This window comes from Aspergillus udagawae (assembly GCF_001078395.1).
Source record: "Aspergillus udagawae IFM 46973 DNA, scaffold_6, whole genome shotgun sequence".
Lineage (NCBI taxonomy): Eukaryota > Fungi > Ascomycota > Eurotiomycetes > Eurotiales > Aspergillaceae > Aspergillus > Aspergillus udagawae.
In genome coordinates, this window is record NW_025091269.1 from 1,809,692 (window position 1) to 1,827,737 (window position 18,046).

General features: G+C 51.3%; 8 protein-coding genes across 8 annotated transcripts; 4 read left to right on the forward strand and 4 right to left on the reverse strand.

Annotated features, from left to right (window-relative positions):
* Positions 1 to 83: 83 nt before the first annotated feature.
* Positions 84 to 2,182, reverse strand: Aud_008393 (uncharacterized protein; the record flags this gene model as incomplete). Its single annotated transcript, XM_043293269.1, has 6 exons — positions 84 to 413; positions 470 to 823; positions 882 to 1,210; positions 1,259 to 1,372; positions 1,424 to 1,715; positions 1,943 to 2,182. 6 exons carry the CDS (start codon positions 2,180 to 2,182, stop codon positions 84 to 86), a joined length of 1,659 nt encoding a protein of 552 aa, XP_043149204.1.
* A 937-nt stretch (positions 2,183 to 3,119) lies between these two features.
* Aud_008394 (uncharacterized protein) lies at positions 3,120 to 5,044 on the reverse strand (the record flags this gene model as incomplete). Its single annotated transcript, XM_043293270.1, has 5 exons — positions 3,120 to 4,149; positions 4,196 to 4,286; positions 4,350 to 4,592; positions 4,806 to 4,896; positions 4,955 to 5,044. The coding sequence occupies 5 exons, from the start codon at positions 5,042 to 5,044 to the stop codon at positions 3,120 to 3,122; spliced, it is 1,545 nt and encodes a 514-aa protein (XP_043149205.1).
* A 744-nt stretch (positions 5,045 to 5,788) lies between these two features.
* On the forward strand, positions 5,789 to 6,697 carry Aud_008395 (60S ribosomal protein uL1; the record flags this gene model as incomplete). Its single annotated transcript, XM_043293271.1, has 4 exons — positions 5,789 to 5,807; positions 5,872 to 6,049; positions 6,169 to 6,362; positions 6,435 to 6,697. The coding sequence occupies 4 exons, from the start codon at positions 5,789 to 5,791 to the stop codon at positions 6,695 to 6,697; spliced, it is 654 nt and encodes a 217-aa protein (XP_043149206.1).
* A 239-nt stretch (positions 6,698 to 6,936) lies between these two features.
* On the reverse strand, positions 6,937 to 8,214 carry Aud_008396 (uncharacterized protein; the record flags this gene model as incomplete). The annotated part of the gene is made up of 1 exon (XM_043293272.1): positions 6,937 to 8,214. The coding sequence occupies one exon, from the start codon at positions 8,212 to 8,214 to the stop codon at positions 6,937 to 6,939; it is 1,278 nt and encodes a 425-aa protein (XP_043149207.1).
* Positions 8,215 to 8,535: 321 nt separating this feature from the next.
* On the forward strand, positions 8,536 to 9,998 carry Aud_008397 (putative proline-rich, actin-associated protein Vrp1; the record flags this gene model as incomplete). Its single annotated transcript, XM_043293273.1, has 2 exons — positions 8,536 to 8,694; positions 8,751 to 9,998. The coding sequence occupies 2 exons, from the start codon at positions 8,536 to 8,538 to the stop codon at positions 9,996 to 9,998; spliced, it is 1,407 nt and encodes a 468-aa protein (XP_043149208.1).
* A 696-nt stretch (positions 9,999 to 10,694) lies between these two features.
* On the forward strand, positions 10,695 to 11,078 carry Aud_008398 (U6 snRNA-associated Sm-like protein LSm8; the record flags this gene model as incomplete). The annotated part of the gene is made up of 2 exons (XM_043293274.1): positions 10,695 to 10,719; positions 10,807 to 11,078. 2 exons carry the CDS (start codon positions 10,695 to 10,697, stop codon positions 11,076 to 11,078), a joined length of 297 nt encoding a protein of 98 aa, XP_043149209.1.
* A 1,446-nt stretch (positions 11,079 to 12,524) lies between these two features.
* On the forward strand, positions 12,525 to 14,957 carry Aud_008399 (DUF3405 domain-containing protein; the record flags this gene model as incomplete). The annotated part of the gene is made up of 1 exon (XM_043293275.1): positions 12,525 to 14,957. One exon carries the CDS (start codon positions 12,525 to 12,527, stop codon positions 14,955 to 14,957), a length of 2,433 nt encoding a protein of 810 aa, XP_043149210.1.
* Positions 14,958 to 15,326: 369 nt separating this feature from the next.
* On the reverse strand, positions 15,327 to 17,409 carry Aud_008400 (putative flavin-binding monooxygenase; the record flags this gene model as incomplete). The annotated part of the gene is made up of 5 exons (XM_043293276.1): positions 15,327 to 15,473; positions 15,526 to 15,979; positions 16,034 to 16,572; positions 16,637 to 16,743; positions 16,794 to 17,409. 5 exons carry the CDS (start codon positions 17,407 to 17,409, stop codon positions 15,327 to 15,329), a joined length of 1,863 nt encoding a protein of 620 aa, XP_043149211.1.
* Between the last annotated feature and the right edge of the window lie 637 nt (positions 17,410 to 18,046).

Sequence of the window (18,046 nt, forward strand, 5' to 3'; positions counted from 1 at the left end):
TAGATCTGGCTGTATCTAATTTCGAAGATTACGAGCATCATTTCTCAGATTCAAGCCGACTCTGCATGCCTTATGCATCAAAGCTAGTCGTGTTTTCGCTGATGCCCGAGTTTATCTTTGGATGATGAGATAAATGTTCGCGACAGTGATTGATAGATTGTCCTGCCCTCGATGGTGCCGCTGGCGTAACCAAAGAGAACAAGGACCAGCAATGACAGGACCATGATGACTGCGAAGCTGATCCAGTATTCGGCCTGCGTATACACTCCTTTGACGCCTCTGAGTTCGGTCGAAAAATACGCCGTCATCAAACTGACTGGCAAGAAAAGAATCGTGATTTTCGCCAGCAGAATGGTGATTCTCGTCAGCTTCTCGACAGCCTGTGAATCTTTCAAGGCGATCAAGTTGAAGTTCTGCACTAATTCGTCAACAAATCAGTATATTTGAAGGCGAAGAGGTGCTCGCTGACCAGGAATGTGAGAGACTCCTTCTCTGTCAAGCAGGCGTCGATCTCAGATAAGCAATACAGTTTGATCCGATCAAGCAATCTTTCGAAGCGAGCAACAGCTGCGGAGTTCAATCGCACGCCGACAGAGCTTTCGCAGTTGCTTAACAATTCTGATTCACTCTGAACGATGAGCCCAGGTGGCATTTTCTTGTGTCTTGAGCGTGCCTCGTCGCGCAACAAGCGCTGTCTCTGAAGCACGCGCGTCAGGATGAGCTCGTAGCTCTGGTACAGGCGCCGTAGGACTGCCAGTCTTCTACCCAGCCAATGTAGTTCATTTACCAAGTCGACGACCGGTTTGTTCAACATGTCCTCTCTCTGTTCTCTTAGATCAGTCCCTGAGCACGACCTACCCTTTTGCAAAAGTGATTCTTACCAGTCGATCCAGCAAGACTCCATACTTATGCTCACGCTTTGCAATTAGAGCATAACTCGTCACCCAGTCATCGAAGATGTAGTAAAATAGCAGGGCAGGGCCATCGTCTTGATGTATACTGACGTGGTCCGAACGAGGGTCATTAGACGCTCGCACTCGAATGGTGACCAACGAGTCACTTTCGGATGAAGCAGAGTGCTGCTTGGAAGCACCTGAAAATATCATCTGCACGTTTCTGCGCACGACTCCCAGAACCGACTTGACTTCTGATTCTGGTCTTGGCTCTGATATTCGGGGATACGGGTTCTCTTGGATTGATATGACAGTCCCTTGGTTCGTTAGCAACTGTGACCACAATTTTGCTAGGCTGTCCGCACCATCGTCGCAGATGATTAACCAGGACCATAATCTCTTTCCACCAGGCAGGTCTCTTCCGTTTGATATATCAACGTTTGGAATCACATATAATGAGTTATACCCAACGCAAGTATCTGGATTCGGTCAGCATTCGCAAGTGACGATGAGAGTCTCTGAGTTTATACATCGGGGTCCGTGATCCACGGAGCAAAAGTGCCAAATCTGGTTTGTGACATGGGCAAACGTAAGGCCTCGGAATGAAGCTGCCTTTTGGATGTTGTCTGGATCTGATAGGTTCTTCAATGAAACGGCCTCCTCGAGATCTTCCATGCGAGGACGATGCGATTGATCAATGCTTCTGTGGAAACTAGCCCTCAGAGACTGCACGGGTGCTGGAGCTTTTGGCGGAGCTGCTACGGGATCGGTACACATCATCCCCTGTAGCCTTTCAGAGACGCCGTAGTAGCTCGTAATTTCCTGAATAATCAGTGTTCTGTACCCTTGTATGACATTCCTGACGAACCTTGATCACATCCTTCTGTTCTTCGGGGGCCCAAATATTACTTCGACCAGACGTCGTCAGTATCAACATCCGGACGACGGATAGTAACTCACATCCACCTAGTCCCGAAACAATTCGGTTTCTGAAGCTCATATATCAACACTTGTTGTCCATGGTTATACGAAATGCGAATGCGACTTACTGGCTTCCGCAGCAACAGGCCGAAATCCTCCTGGCTCAGATTCATCGCGCACCAGGCATCATCATTCCCGAAATCCAGCACGAAATTCTGCGTCTGTGCATCTCGTAACCGTCTATTATACGCATAAAAACAAGACTCCTCATCAATATCGCGAAATTTACCCTGAAGGGTCGGTCGATCTGTAAAGCTCGCGTAGTACTCATATGGGTTCTGGTCGCTACTCGCTGATGAGCTGGACATGCTGTTTCCAGATTGCCTCTGTAACTGTGATCCTCACTCTTAAATAAATCTCTGAACTGGACGAGATGTGCGCACTGGGCAAGAAATACGAGTCAAGTTTAAGGGGCGCATCGCATATTAATATCAGGTCCCGGTTAAGCGCCCAGCCAGAACCCTGCAGATAATGGTCCTCGTGTGGCTGTCGACTGACCCTGGCATCAGCGCGAAATAATGTGTTACACAATGCACGAAATCGATTATTAGAAATCCTGGATTGTGCTGTTCTTGTGTGCAGCTGACTCGTTGGTTTCCACATGGGGATGCTCTGCAACCACTTGGCATGTTCGTGCTGCTGCTGATCACTTTTTCTTAAGGTAATCTAGGTGTAACTTGAACATGAACACATTCAGATAACATATACATACTGATGCTTCATCTTCTGATATGGTCAAGGCGTTGACCTCTATACAAATTTAATTTGAACGACACCAAATATGCTCTTGGTGGTGTCTGTGTCACGTGGTGGTTACCGATATATATATGGCTTCAAATATGCAGCTACATTATGAGTCAAGTCAAATATCAGAGTCCGTATATGCTACCTTGGAGCATAGTCAATCAGATAGGGAGCGCTCTCCATTCCACAAACAGGCAAGCACCAAACACATCAGTACACCCTAACCTTCACCGGGACCACACAAGCCGAATTCGTAATGCTCGTTGGACGTCACTTTGTTTTCATTTTAGAGCATGTCGTATACGTGATGCGACAGTTAAACCGTGTTGACTGTGGCGCTGCAATATCCAGCAGCAATGACGTGCACTCGAAGTTCAGATACAGACAACATTGATCGTGATCATAGGCTCTCTCAATAGCGGGCGGAGCGCCAGCTGGTATGGTGTCCGGTTCCTGCATGGTACAAATAAGCCAGCTCGCGAGCTGGCGATGCCGTATAGCCTATGCAGTCAAGGCTTGTGGAAAATCAAGACCGAGATTCTCCAAATCCCAGATCTGGTCTAATTCACCAAGATCCATGTTGAAAAGCTCTTGAAAGTCTGAGGACGGAGGCGCCAGTGGCTCCAAGGAGGAATAACTTGACATTGTGGAAGCATACATCTCAGGGCTGTCTGCGTCTAAAGGCTGCAGATTGTTATTTATGCCAAAGTCAATGCTAGGGACCGCACCCAAAGTCAAATGAGAATCAGAAGGCTTGACCCCTGTAAGTGGGTTGTCGGATGACTTGGAGTGCAGGATCAATTCCTCCTCTGGGGTCAAGGAGAGTCTATTGACAAGTTTTGAGAGCACTGAGTAGCATATTGCGGCGGTCTTCGTGTTGTGGGTGATCTGTTCTAATGTGCCCAGAGTCACGCTGATTGCTTCAATAACCTCGTCTCGCTGAGGGAGACGTCGTCCATGGTCGTGGATGACGGCTGAACATAGGCTGGCGGCTGTGTCAAACATTGCAAATGGGGCAAAATGAAACTTCGCATTTAGGGGCAACATGCAATCAAGGAGCTGGTGAGCTGCCTTGATCAATTTCAGTGCAATGTCAATGGCAGTGGGCTGGAGGCTCTTCTCGATAGAGGAGTCGTCTTGATGTACGTCTCTTGTGAGACATTGTTTCAATGGCATAAGCATGACCAGATAGGCAATAGCATGCAGCTGCTTGCGTTGCACCTCCACGTATTTGTAATCATGGTCCCATTGCATGTCAGGATTGACAAGCCTATAAGCAGGTGGAAACGAAGCAAGCCATTTCTCGGTCTCTTGTTGAACAGTGATGGCGATTGCGGGAGTCATTGTTCCACCCATTACCCCTGGTATCTTGGACAAGGCCTGGCCGAGTTGGCACTGGAGTGCGATGTGGACTATAGGCGAAGGCACGTCTGCTTCATTATGGTCGCCTTCCAACCTCACATTGGGCATTTCAAAGGAGCAGTAATTGCTGTTAATGATAAAGGGTCGGGATAGCATGAGGGACATTTGCCTTCATAAGTGAGTCTCGAAGCCTAAATAGATGTGAAGGAACTTACCAGTCCCAACTATACAGGATACACCACAGACGTCGCCTCATTTCCATGTCAAATTCTGGAAGTCCAACCTTGGAAAGGCTCTTATGCATGCCTATTCGACCATTATGTTCGCAATTAGCGCCCCTTTGACGGTCCGCTGGGACTATCTACTTACCCAACTCTTGGGCCTCGTGGATGGCGGAGCTCAAGGCATGCCAAGATTCAACAAACATGCCATCAGCCTTATACCAGGCTGCTGTGAGAAATAGTTGCTGAACTTGTGTTAGTCCCCCTTTCCCTGGGGGAATAGTGCTGCTCAGTTGTTTGGCGGCATGATGGTATCGCTCAGAAAGGCTCTCAACACTTTCTCCCAACTCAATTTCGAGCTTCTGCTTTACTCCAGGGCCGAGGAATAATGCTGCACATGCGCATGTCCGTATCAATAGACAGGTAAACTCTGCAGTCAAGTGCTGACAGCTGGTTTTACCCGACCACCATGCAGAGTAATCACGTAGGAACAAGGGTGGATAAAGGCAATAGTACTGCGAGTTCGTTTCACGGATATAGTGTTGTACCAAAATATCTAGAGTCCTGTGAGCTCATTTTTAAGCGCAGATATTCGCGCACATACCTGTATAAGGCTTTGGTAGGATTACACGTAACGCATTCTCCATTTCCGGAGAATAAGTTCCTCGTGGCTTCTCTGAAATTGCAGCAGAATCCTGTCGAAGACTTAGCCCACGGTGAGATTCCAGAGATCTCTTCGTCAAAGAAGCGTACTCCGCTCATGTGCTCTCCGGATTGAACCTCAGGGAGGTACCCCAACACCTTGAAGTCCTCTTTACTGTCCTCGACAGCAGTTCCAGTCATTGGGGAGGTAATTTGCCCTTTGTCAGCGCTAATAGCGCGAACAGGAACGGCTTGTCTAACAAGTTTTAGCTAAGGATGGACGGAATGATAACGTCCATTGCGAACCTCGAGTCTTTGACACTTGCTTTACTCGCTCTCAACACTCTCTTCGGCTCAAATTTACATAGGTGGGCAATTCTTCTTGCCTGACAATGATTACAGGGCCATTCACGACTGCACTATAAGATAAGTCAGAGAATGCCAAGGATGCATTTCAAGATGACGGCCTCGATCTCTGCTTGCCTTCTGCTTCCGACGTTGACATTCCGTGCACGAAGCAGCCACCCGGACGGCTGGGCTGTTCTGGGGCTGGTTGACCATCCTGGAAGATCACAGTCATCTAGAATGTATTAAGGCACCATCAATTCGTAGCGCAGTCGGGTAATAAAACCAAAGTGTTCGATTGTTGTTAAAACGAAGTATGAAGTATGAGCAGTCTAAGCGCCACTGAGCTAACTGATGCGGATGGGACAATAAAGCATAGTTGTTTATGCGCATAAGTTTATTCAATAGCTTAGTAATTATTGACCATAGTTAGGGCAAACCTAGGTCCCAATCAGGCTAGTGCCATTCACACCCACAAGCGGAGAACGGGATTTTCTCATGGCGGATAGCGAGCCGAAGTCTTTTTCTCTCGATCTTTGCACCGATATTCAGCGCAGAGCCACACCATAAGAGTTATTCTTTTGGAAGACTGTCACCATCATGTCTAAGATCACAGTCGGTATGCATCAGAATTTTACCTGCGACTTTTGTGAAGCAGCAACTAATATGTCGCCTGATTACAGCCGGAGTGCGCGAGAATATCGAGCAGCTGCTCAACTACTCTCAGAATGAGAAGAAGAGAAACTTCCTCGAGACCGTCGAGCTTCAGATCGGTCTGAAGAACTACGACCCCCAGCGTGACAAGCGTTTCTCTGGCACCATCAAGCTGCCCACCGTTCCCCGTCCCAACATGACCATCTGGTACGTCAACTTAGCCGACCGACCCATCCTTTGATGAAACGTCTTATACGCATCATCGGGAGAAGGATGAGGTAGCACATAGACCTGGGAATAAGGTTGCTGACGGTGATTGTCTCCAGTGTTCTTGGTGACCAGCACGATCTCGACCGTGCCAAGCACCACGGCATCGATGCCATGTCCGCTGATGACCTGAAGAAGCTCAACAAGAACAAGAAGCTCATCAAGAAGCTTGCTCGCAAGTACGATGCCTTCCTTGCTTCCGACACCCTCATCAAGCAGATTCCTCGTCTCCTGGGTCCCGGTCTGTCCAAGGGTATGTATTCTCGGTTCCAGCAGCACGCACGGCGCGCGCCGTTGCCTCTTAGCAAATGCTAACTCGACGCAGCTGGTAAATTCCCTACCCCCGTCTCTCACAACGAAGACATGGCCAACAAGGTCACCGAGATCAAGTCCACCATCAAGTTCCAGCTTAAGAAGGTTCTCTGCCTCGGTGTTGCCGTTGGCAACGTCGGCATGACCCAGGATGAGCTCGTCGCCAACGTCATGCTGGCCATCAACTACCTCGTCTCCCTGCTGAAGAAGGGCTGGCAGAACGTTGGCAGCCTTGTCCTCAAGGCTACCATGTCTCCCCCCAAGCGTCTCTACTAGATTTTCTGCGCAATTAGCTTTGTGTCAGAGTTTTTTTAGGCGCTCAGGTGTGGGATTGTATATGCCATAGATAGGAAATGTGATGTCCACGACTGGTACCTAATTTTTTTTTTTATTCCGTAGTGTGTGCTGCAATATCGCACATGTTCATCTATTCTAGCCTATACCCGGCCGTATAGAGTACATCAACAGCGCCGTCCATAAAGATAATATACAAGTGGATAAAGTAGGGTAAATAGTTACTGCATCCCGGGCATAAGATCCGTCTTGTCGAGGATCATCCCTCTCATACCGATGAACTCACGCAGGCTGTCCCACTCTTCTCCCTCCTCCTCGCCCCTCATGTAGATATCCTTGAATCCCCAAGCAACGGCAACCCTATCGAGTGCGGCGCGCTCCTCCTCTCGCAGCCAGCGATGTCGTAACGGAACTCCAGGCTGCCAAACAACCCTTTCCATCTGGTCGTTAGCCGATGTGATAGCCAAAAGGCCCATCGACGATGTACCTCCGACATAGGCGAGGGTGGCTGCGAAGGCAATGCCAGTCGCCGTGCTGGGATCCATGGTGTTTTGCAAGTTAGAGGCCCAGGAAGCGATGGCATAACACGCGGCTGGCGTGGCTGCAAGACCACCTAGTGGCACAGCAGCCTTCTTGAAGAGCTTTGCACGGTGGAATGCTGGGGCACAAAAGGTGTTATCGATGATGGCCAGGACGAGCGGGAGGTTACGCTGTTCGATGGCGATGTCCAGCGCCTTGTTGGCAAGTTCGGTGGGAATGGCGCTGTTGACGCTCTTGGGATTTGCCTTGTGGTATTTAACAGGCGAACTATTCTCCTCGGGAACTGGCTTGTGGGCGTACAGGTAGAATATCTCGGGGAAATGGTCGGCCTTCTTCAAAAAGGTCTGGATCTTGGTATAGCTTGCCAACGCTTCTGGCGAAATGAAAACTTTTTCCTCCTTAAGAAGTCCTGTAGCGATTTGCGACAGCGACTCGGCTAGGCGGGGTTGCGCGTCGCGGATTGATTTGAAGTGCTTTTTTGATGCGTTCTTTTCCTCCAGATCTAATAACGAGGAAATTGCACTTCCCTCTTCCCCAGCGGAAGGAGGCTTCTCGACTTTGTCTTGCTCGCGACTCACAAGAGCCTCTGCTATCTGTTCACATTTTTGTAGAATCTTCACAACTGACTCGTTGGAGGGTACGGAGTCGAGCTTGAGAAGTTCGGAAGACTCATGGGAGACTTGTCGCAAGCATGTCTCTGGGTCGAATGAGGAAGATGCGTCCGAGGAAGTCGATGCCAGTCGGCTAGGTGTAAGCCTGTTAGAGATCCATGGATTTCTTGAATCCTTCTTTGGCCGCAATTGTCTAGATTGAGCTCGGGAAGCGGTTGTCGACGTGAATGAATAGTAGCGCGCAAACGGCGCCTGACGGGCAATTGGCCTTGTGGAGAGTTGGCAAAATTGACAGACTAGAGCCTGTGACCTAGAAGTCTTCTGGCCCCTAATGTTCAAGCCCTTCATGGTGGGAGTGGAAGACTTCGGGGGTTCGAGAGTGAGTCTGCGCTGTCTTTTGGGGAGTAGGTAGACATGACCAGGAAAAAAGCGGAGATGGTCAGCACAACTGGAGTAGCACCGCCACTACCTCATCTCCGTCCTTCAACTAACTCAGCTGCCTGACGTACTAACTTACTCCAAAGGCAGCCGTCGCCAAAGATTGACAATCGTCAGATGATCTTTAGCCTTACGGGGGATTGAATCCTTCGTATTTTCATTTCATTTCTACACATCATAACCCCGGACTGGATTGTCATTTTCCTTTCGATTACTGCTCCTCGAACCAACATGCCTCCTCCACCACCACCACCTCCGCCGCCGCCTGGAGGGATGGGTGGCCCTCCTCCTCCCCCTCCTCCACCAGGGGGTATGGGCGGACCTCCCCCTCCCCCTCCTCCGTCTGGGAGTCTTCCAAGTCGGCCAGCGAAGGGCGAAGCCAAAGATAGGGTCAGTCGGAAACCGGTTCCTTGTCTTCCCAAGATCCGCTGCTAATGTCCTGGTAGAGCGCGCTTCTTTCAGATATCACCAAAGGCGCTAGACTGAAGAAGACCGTCACAAATGACAGATCGGCGCCCTTGATTACGGGAGGAGTTAAATCAGCTGCACCTCCAGTTGCAGGTGCACCTCCTGTTCCTGGCATGTCGAAACCCCCGAGTGGCCTGGCACCACCTGTTCCCTCAGCCAACCGAGTAAGAAGCAGTAGCGAAAGCGGCGGCGGCGGAGATAGTGGTACATCAACGGCTCCTCAACTGGGAGGACTCTTCGCAGGAGGGATGCCCAAATTGCGCAGTCGGGGCGGCGTTGACACAGGAGCCAACCGTGACTCGCCTTATATGTCAGACCCGGAGGCTTCGCGAGCTCCACGACCTCCTGTCGCTTCTGCTCCAAAGCCTCCAGGAGCTCGTCCACCACTACCACCGTCTTCTACGGAACCGCCGTCTGCCCCTCCGCTTAACCCGCTAGTTGCTCATCTGCGCAAACCTCCGCCGAGACCAGCCTCAAGGCCTTCCTCAACCGTCTCATCCTCTACATCAATCAAAACCACTCCGGATGCCGCACCTCCACGCGCACCTCCTCCTTTGCCTGGTTCGGCGAAACTGCCACCTCCTCCGTTGACGTCGAGGAAGGCATCCTCGGCAGCTCCTCCACCCCCACCCCCAGCCCCTTCCAGTCCGGCTGCACCTCCTCCTCCTCCGCCGGCATCTTCAGCACCCCGACCGCCTCCTCCCGCACCTGCACGATCGACCCCTCCCCCTCCACCCCCGGCAGCAGCGGGTTCATCACCACATACAAATGGGGCAGCGGCTGCTTCTATCGCGGTGCAAGCTGCCAGGAACGCTCTCGGACATAGTAACCATGCGCCATCCGCACCTCCTCCACCTCCTCCTCCATCAGCATCTGCCCCATCAGCGCCTCCACCACCACCCCCGCCATCGGCTCCTCCAACGGCGCCAGCATTACACCCCAGTCATCCGCCACCTCCTCCAGCACAACCTCCAACACCGCCGCCTAGCCAGCCTGTGGCACGTTCGACCTTGGATCCGAGTGCTTATACCCTAACCAATGGCGGCTTGTCGCCCGGCCATCAGAACACGGGCTCGCACGGAATAATTCGAGTGGAAGACAATCGGTTCAAATTTCAGAGCGACGGGCTGCTTCCCAAGCCACGCCCGTTTGTGGGAGGTCCCCGGCGGTACCGTGCTGGGCGAGGTAGCAGTGTACCATTAGACTTGAGTGCGCTGAGCGGCTAATCGGCCGGCTTGCTGATATTGTTTTCGAGAAATAAATGGATACTCTGTGTTACTGCGCTGCTTCTGATCGTATGTGAGATACCGATGGTCCGCGGTCAGTACGCACACGGTTTAGTTCGTGTACATGATATCCCAGTCGGGTAATTCTTATGAAATGTCTACCTGCAGGCGTTTCTTAGTACATTTAGGCACTATGCATCTTTCAGTTTGTAGGCACTATGCATCTCCTTTTTTTGTAGATTTAGTTTGAGATATAAGGTAGGCCAAGCTCCACACACGTGACTAGATACAGTTGGCGGAGCCGTGATATATTGAGCATCGGATCTCAAGGCGAAAGGCGGAATTGGGTGTTTTGCTTGTTCAGAACTAACCACGGGCGAATTTTTTTCTTGCACATCCATTCTGCAAGTACAACGCCATCATTCGAATTGTCCGCGATCGATTGAACTTCAACGAGACACGTCCGCTCATCCAAGCTCATCCGATTTGTCCAGATCACCCTGTTATCAGAGGCGGACGAGGAAGCTTCCAACTCCGAATCCAGCTATTGTCGATTTTTAACTGCTGAGATAGAAGTTGGCTGTCAATCCCAATACCGAGGAGCACCGAGGTACCAGCCCAGTCAGCGGACGGCTCGGAGCTTTTTGTACTTGAACCGCCTTAGCCCGTCATTGAGCGGCCTCGCAGCTCCCCATCATGTCTCTGCACTCCTACATCAATAGTAAGTCGCCTTCTTCTATGCTTATAACAGAACTATGCGACGCAAGTATCGCAGTACGGTGACTAACACAACTATCGTATTGCTTAGAAAAGGTCCTCATTCTCACGGTCGACGGCCGCACCTTACTAGGGACACTCTTGTCCACGGATCAGTTGACGAATCTCGTCCTGCTGGACACAATTGAGAGAATTATCCGAACGCCGGATGACCCCGAACCGAGCTCGCAGATCGAACACGGACTTTATTTGATTCGAGGCGACAATGTTGTTCTGTGCGGTGAAGTCGACGAGGCGATTGACAAGGATATCGACTGGTCGAAGGTGAAAGGCGAGGTTGTCAAGGGCACGAAAAACGCATGAAAGACAATGGCACTCAATTAAACACGGTGGGCAGCCCTTGCCATGCGTACAAGACTTAATGGCGCCGTTCCGAGGCTGTGACCGAAACTACGACCTGGTGTTGAAATGTCAAGCATTCGCAAGGCTTCATAAAGGCATGCTTCTTTCCGGGCATGCTGAATACGTGTGGTATGCCTCGGCTGCGACTGTGCTGCATATTGGATGAACGATCTATTGCGATGCTACATGAATACAACTCACTATAGAATGACGGCACCATCACGGTTGACCGGTCTACGAGCGGAGAGCATGATGGTGGTCTTATCTGATGCTTGTACGTCTTGGAGGAACGCGAGAAGCGACGGAGAAAGCAAATCTAGTTGGAAGATACCCTTTAGTCAGCAAAACGGTTGTCATAGTTAGTTCTTACTTTGGACTTGAAACTCGAGCGATTAAAAAGATGTTCATGAAGTCGAGGCGATAATAGTCTCATCTTGTGCTATGTACTCGGGAAGTTTTCCGAACAAAAACTAGCACCCTTATGCATACAAGCTTCTCTTCTCAGGCTCGTTTACTGTATAATCTTCTCTAGAGTGTCTCTATAAGCGATTACAGAGCTTCCTCCCCCTCTATACACAGTAATCAGCAAATTACCCAGATAGGCTAGCGTCACTTCACTAACCCAATGTGGAATTTCCATCAATTTGGTTGAGCTGTAACTTTGCAAGAAAACAAACCTGAACGAGACAAGATTTCATCATTATAATAGCCTCCTTTGGGCTCTGATCATATCTTGAGTGCGCTATCCTCAGAGAGTCAAGCAGTGACTTGCGAACTCTATGATTCTTATATCTGTTTAGCCAAAAAGAGACATATTGACCCACTCCTTGGCTAGTCGTGCGTAAGCGCTGCATATCCCTTGGGTAACGCCGATAGCTGCGTGTTTTGTTGATTTTGACTGGACATATCGCGGACTGAGCCTAGTCATATCTCCAATGCTCACTGTTTGAATTGATGTTGGCTCTTGTTGTTTGATACTTGCCCAATTGTCCCATCTGACTAGGTATCACGTTGTCCAGGCCTTTTTTTCTGAGATATCCCCATTCCAACTCCACATTCCAGAGAAGCGTATTGTCATCGGCTTCAGTTATGAGAGATCTGATATTGTCCTGACTGGAGAGGGACCATTGCGTACTAATTGATTTCGGATTGAACTGAGGTTATTCTGAAGGTATATATTTCTCTCCGTTTCCCAAGATGCAATACCTCTTACTGACAAGTATTCCTGTTTACAACAACAGATTGACCCGACATTGAAACAAGGCATTGCATTTGTCACTAGTCCCTCTGGAATAGCATTGATGCTGGCCCACCGATCGACCCACTCATCGCACCTATACTCTATGTGACATTGCTCATAGGAAACTTCTACCATTGATGACCACCTTCCCAGGGACATTGTGAACCATGGTCAACCAGACGAGGAAGCGCTCCGGTACACATGCCTCGCCTTATACTCCAGACACTCGCCATCATGCAGTGGACATTGAGAAGCAGCCGCATCGCACACATTATACCCAGCATGACCATCGCAGTTCGATAGAGTCGGATAGCGGCGACGACTCCCTCACCTCTTCCTCTACCAATTCGCGCCGGCCAATGTTGAATAGTGCCGCCTCGGCGCGGCGCTCTCGAGTGCCGGTTGGTTACTATCGTGTCCCGAATCGGATAATGCGATACCTGTGCCTTGCGCTATTCTCTGCACTAGTCTTGTTCATCCTCACCCTTTTCCGCTTCACCATCACCTCCAACGCGAAGCAAGTCGCGCTCGAACTGCCAAAGGTGGCGCCCAAACCGCCGCAATGGGAGAGCTTCCCTTTTCTGAAACGGTATCATGGTGGTATTCGAACATTGACCCTACGCAATGAGTCGGCACCCGAATATCCAAGTGACGGAATGGAGGAGATGGCCATGGGCTCGGACAATCAAAAGGGTCGGGCCAACATTGAAACCAGAGATCAGGAAGAGTTGATGTCGAGCTTGGTCTTCAAACCATACCCAGATTACGCATCAGACGAGTACGTGAAGAAGTATGGTGAGAAGCGTGAATGCTTCCTCGATGAGCAGGAGACTATTCGCATTCCACAGGTGCAACATTACCCTGGAGTGCCCCGTGGGTTTCCGGATGCAGTGATGGGGTCAAATAAGATGCTAGGTATCAAGGATGATGTTTGCTTCGAACGGTATGGTCGCCTTGGTCCCTACGGTTTCGGATACAGTGTTAGGAAAGGTGGTGTCGGTGCAGGCTTGGAGGGACACCGTGAAGGCGCAGAACGTGTGTGGGACGATTTGCCCCCCGTAGACTTTCGTCACATCGACTGGGCTGCTGCTCAGAACAGATGCGTGGCCCTCAATAGCCACCGGTTCAAAGATCTCCCTCAGCCGCGGCTGAATCGCTTTCTCTCCTTGCCCGTGGGAGTTCCAAAGTCCTCTGCTCCGTCTCGGGAAAAGGATGAAGCGCCCCAGTCGAAAGCGGATCGTCTACCTCGAACGGCAGTGGTAATTCGGACATGGCACGATTTTCACTTCACGCCTGATGACATTCTGTACTTGCGCTCGCTGATTTCGGAGCTCTCATTGTTGTCTGGAGGAGAGTATACCATTCATTTCTTAGTCCATGTCAAAGATGGAAACTTGCAAATCTGGTCGGACGACGAGACCTACGAGCGCGTGCTCAACGATGCTCTTCCCGAGGAATTCCGCGGAATGGGTACTCTTTGGTCAGAACAACAGATGGCTCTCGTCTACCCTGGGTTGGAAGAGACATGGACGCGTGGATTGCCTGTCCACGGTGTCTACCGCAGCACGTTCATGCCAATGCAGTATTTTGCCTACCAACATCCGGAGTACGACTTCTACTGGAACTGGGAGATGGACGTGCGATACACAGGCCACTGGTACCATTTATTCGACAAAGTGGGCAGCTGGGCGCGGGAACAGCCGCGGAAATTACTGTGGGAGAGAAATGCTCGCTTTTATGTTCCCTCTGTCCATGGATCCTGGGAGGATTTCCGACATACAGTTCGTGTACAGACCGAGAGCGGTACCAATAGCCCGAACAATATGTGGAGCGCGGCCGCCAAACATGGCTCCGACCCGTCCTCTGGAGACAGATCTGCTCTCCATCGTCAAGGGGACAAGCCGATCTGGGGACCCGAACGACCCGATGAGCGGGACATCTTGGAGGTGGACGGAGAAGGCATCCCCCAGACGACGATGGAGAAGGATCAGAACGAATGGGGCGTAGGTGAGGAGGCAGACCTTATTGTCTTCAACCCGCTATATGACCCGGAGGGCACGACCTGGCTTCTTCGCGATGATGTGACCGGGTACAACAAGGAGAACGGTATGCCTCCTCGACGGACAGCTATTATCACCGCCTCTCGACTGTCGCGCAAGCTGCTTCTCACAATGCACAAAGAGACGAGTCTGAAACGACATACCATGTTCTCTGAGATGTGGCCTGCCACCACCGCGTTGCATCACGGCTTTAAGGCGGTTTACGTGCCGCATTCTGTGTACATCGACCGTCGCTGGCCGACGAAGTACCTCGAATCCGTTTTCAACGCGGGCCGGAACGGCGCATCTGGTGGTGCTCGGACTTCTGTGTTCGGTGACCGGGAGCATAACTTCCGCGGAACTACGTGGTTCTACTCGGCTGGCTTCTCGCCAAATCTCTGGCGGCGGTGGCTCGGCTACAAGGTCGACAATGACGGCGGCGAGCAGGAAGAATTGGCTGGAGAGGGAAGAATGTGTCTTCCACCTATGCTCTTACACCCGATCAAGGATGTGCAAATGATTATTGACGACGGCGCGAGTGATGTGCTTGGGGACTCTTAAAGGCTAGAGAGTACATATTTCTGTGGTTCAGCGATTCAGCTTTGTTTGCTCTCCTGCTCTGTACATGATTGTTGCCCATGGTGAAAAGATGGCGTCCGGCGGAGAGGTCTACTCTTCTTGACTTTTTGTACATAGAGGACTCGTGTCCCGGTGAGACCATCTCACCATCATGCCTAGAAGATATAATGAGTTAATGAGTGTCGTTTGGAGACGTTGGTTTGGCTTGTCTTCATTGTCTATATACATTTCGATTGTCCTATCCCATATTTTATTCTCAGGATAACCTCATTCCTGTTATATGTGCAGCTCGCCTTTTATCCTTTGCGGACATTGCACCTAATGTTGATACTCACCCTTTAGCCTCCTGCTTCACAGTTTGGCAAGGACGGGATCTTGTGACGCCAGACCCCCCTCAATGGCTTTGATCTGCAGCGCAAGGAACTTGGAATAGATCCGGCATAGGGCCAAGTTTCCGCCCATGAACCAGAATCCGGGATGGCCACTTGGTCGCCACATCTGTCCATTTCATCAGCATGGTTGACCAACAGTCCAAGATGCGTTCACCTACCGCGTTGATCTCGCCCTCCTCATCCAAGTCCCAGACATCCCTACACCTGTCTGCGACTCGATCGCCCAATACCTTGCGTACAGTTGTTCGCATGTTGTCGTATCCCGTCGCCAGCACGACGATTTCTGCGTCTAGTGCGCTCCCGTCTTTCAGGAGTAGGCCACGGGCATTGAATCCCGCTATCCCCTCAGGACTTCTCTTGATCTTGATCTTCCCGTCGGCAATGAGCTGGCTACAGCCCACATCAATGTAATACCCTCCACCGCGGGTCATGTACGCGCGGGATATACCCGCCCCGTCAACGCCAAAATCCAGCTCGAAGCCTGCGGCCTTGAGGCCGTCTAGGATGTCCTTTTCGGCGTCGTAGGCGCGTTTCGTGAAGTGCACGTCTAGAGCAAACTTTACCGGGTACGGGAGGGATTCGGAGATGATGTCTGCTTCTTCTGTGGGGGGTCTGGGTACGTTAGCTTGTTGATGCTCAATTCCAGTATTGAGAGAGACGCCGTACCCGTTCTCCTCGTGCAGCCCTTCGTGCTGCATCAACACGCCTTTGGCTGCTGTGATGACATATGTCCCGCTGCGTTGCAGCATGGTCACGTCCGCTCCGTTCTCGTAGAAGTTCTGCGCGATGTCATGGCCGCTGTTTCCGGTCCCCACAACAACCACCTTCTTTCCCTTCACGTCATAGTCGGATGCATCGTGGTGCTGGCTACCGTGATACACCGTCCCCTTGAAGTGCGCCTGGCCCGGGAAAACGGGGATCTTGGGCTCCCCCGAGTGACCGGTGCACCAGATGATGTGCCGGGGATGGAGGACTCGCTCCGAACCGGTATCACCGCGGACGACAGTGACCGTCCACTGGGCCTTGGCGTCATCGTAGACGGCTGACTTGACGCTTGTTTTGAGCCATATGTTCAGCTCCATGATGCTGGCGTAGGCTTCGAACCAATCTGCGAGCTTGTCTTTGGGAGTGAACTGGGGCCAATTCCGAGGGAAGGGGAGGTAGGCCATGTGCGTGAACTCTACCGGGTCGTGCGTCACAAGGGTCTTGGGCAGTCAGCATAGGTGCGGAATTACGGAAATCGATATCAAGAAGTGAACATGGACACACTCTGTACCGCTTCCGCCAGTTGTCACCGATTCTTTCGTTGCGGTCGACTATGAGGCATGAGATGCCCAGTGATTGCAACCGAGCGGCCGTATTGAGACCGGCTTGTCCTACGGCTTGTCAGCTCATTCGATTGACAGCGATATTGCGAGGTGAGTACCCGCCCCAACAAGGAGCGCCGTAGGCTCCTCGTTCTGGAAATCAAGCTGCCTCTGGCGTCTCTCCAGCCAGTTCACCTTGCCTGGATTCCCCGGCATCGACTGGGTGGTCCCCTCGGGCCGTCGCAGACCCAGAGGTTCCTCGAAGCTCTTCAACTCCTGCAAACTCGCATAGATCGAGTATGCCTTCCACACACCGGCCTCGTCCTGAGTCAATCGCAGAACGCCCGCACCGCGTCCCACCCGACTCTCGAAGAAGAACATCGACGAGATCCACTGTAAACCCTCAACCGGCGTCTCGACTTTCGGCTGAAACCTGCCCTCATGCTGAAGACGGAAGGCCGCGAGACGGGCCCGTGGCTGGTTACGACTGATGTACTTCTCGATCTCCGAGACGGTGTGGATGGTGTGAAAGTCCCAGTCTAGAGCTAGCAGGTCGCGCCACCACGAGTCTTTGTGGAAGAGCTCTGAAAGCTTGACCTGGGAGACTGGCGATGTGCCCAGTTGGATCTCCAAATTCGTGAGCCATTGCTGGGCGATGCCCCGGGGATTTAGGGCCCCGATTGTTTGGGGGGTTACGGGGAGTTGAATCACGTAGTGGCCTTGGGCGAGAGTCATTGTAGTATGATGTGGTTCGATGTCAGTCAGTACCACGACCTAGCGACATCCTAAATAAATAATCCGTCCGTGGGACCGGACACCGTCCGATGCCTCGTCTGGATAAAAACAGAAGCATAGCTGCTGCGCCTGACTTAGAGCGAGCACACGGGGAGAAATCCGAGGATTCGGATGTACGAGTACAAGGCTCTAGAACGCTGCGGGACGTCTTTACTACCGATAGGATAATAACGATATGGCCCAGGAGATGCGGGGCCCGATAATCAGTCACTGTTATATTCAATCCTGCCTGCAGATCAGGATTCCGGGCTAAAGCACTCCGATGAGGGGAACTGGCCTCTGGAGTTGCCGAGGAGTTCTACTTCTGTTGATCATTCAATGCCATACTGGCTCTTCTGTTGTCCATTTATTTACGTTCCACGTATGTCTCACTGACTGATTGCTCTCGAGTTTCCTGGCGTAGACAGATGTTCCTGGTGAAGGTACGATGAACGACCCCAATCCGAGCAGATATGTAGCAGCCCGGAATGGATGGAAGCAACGGAGTTGGACCGACGAGACGGAGAGAGCAATACCTCTCAACTGACCTGAATAATAGGTATGCATAGGTATGCTTCAATGGACGATGACGATCATA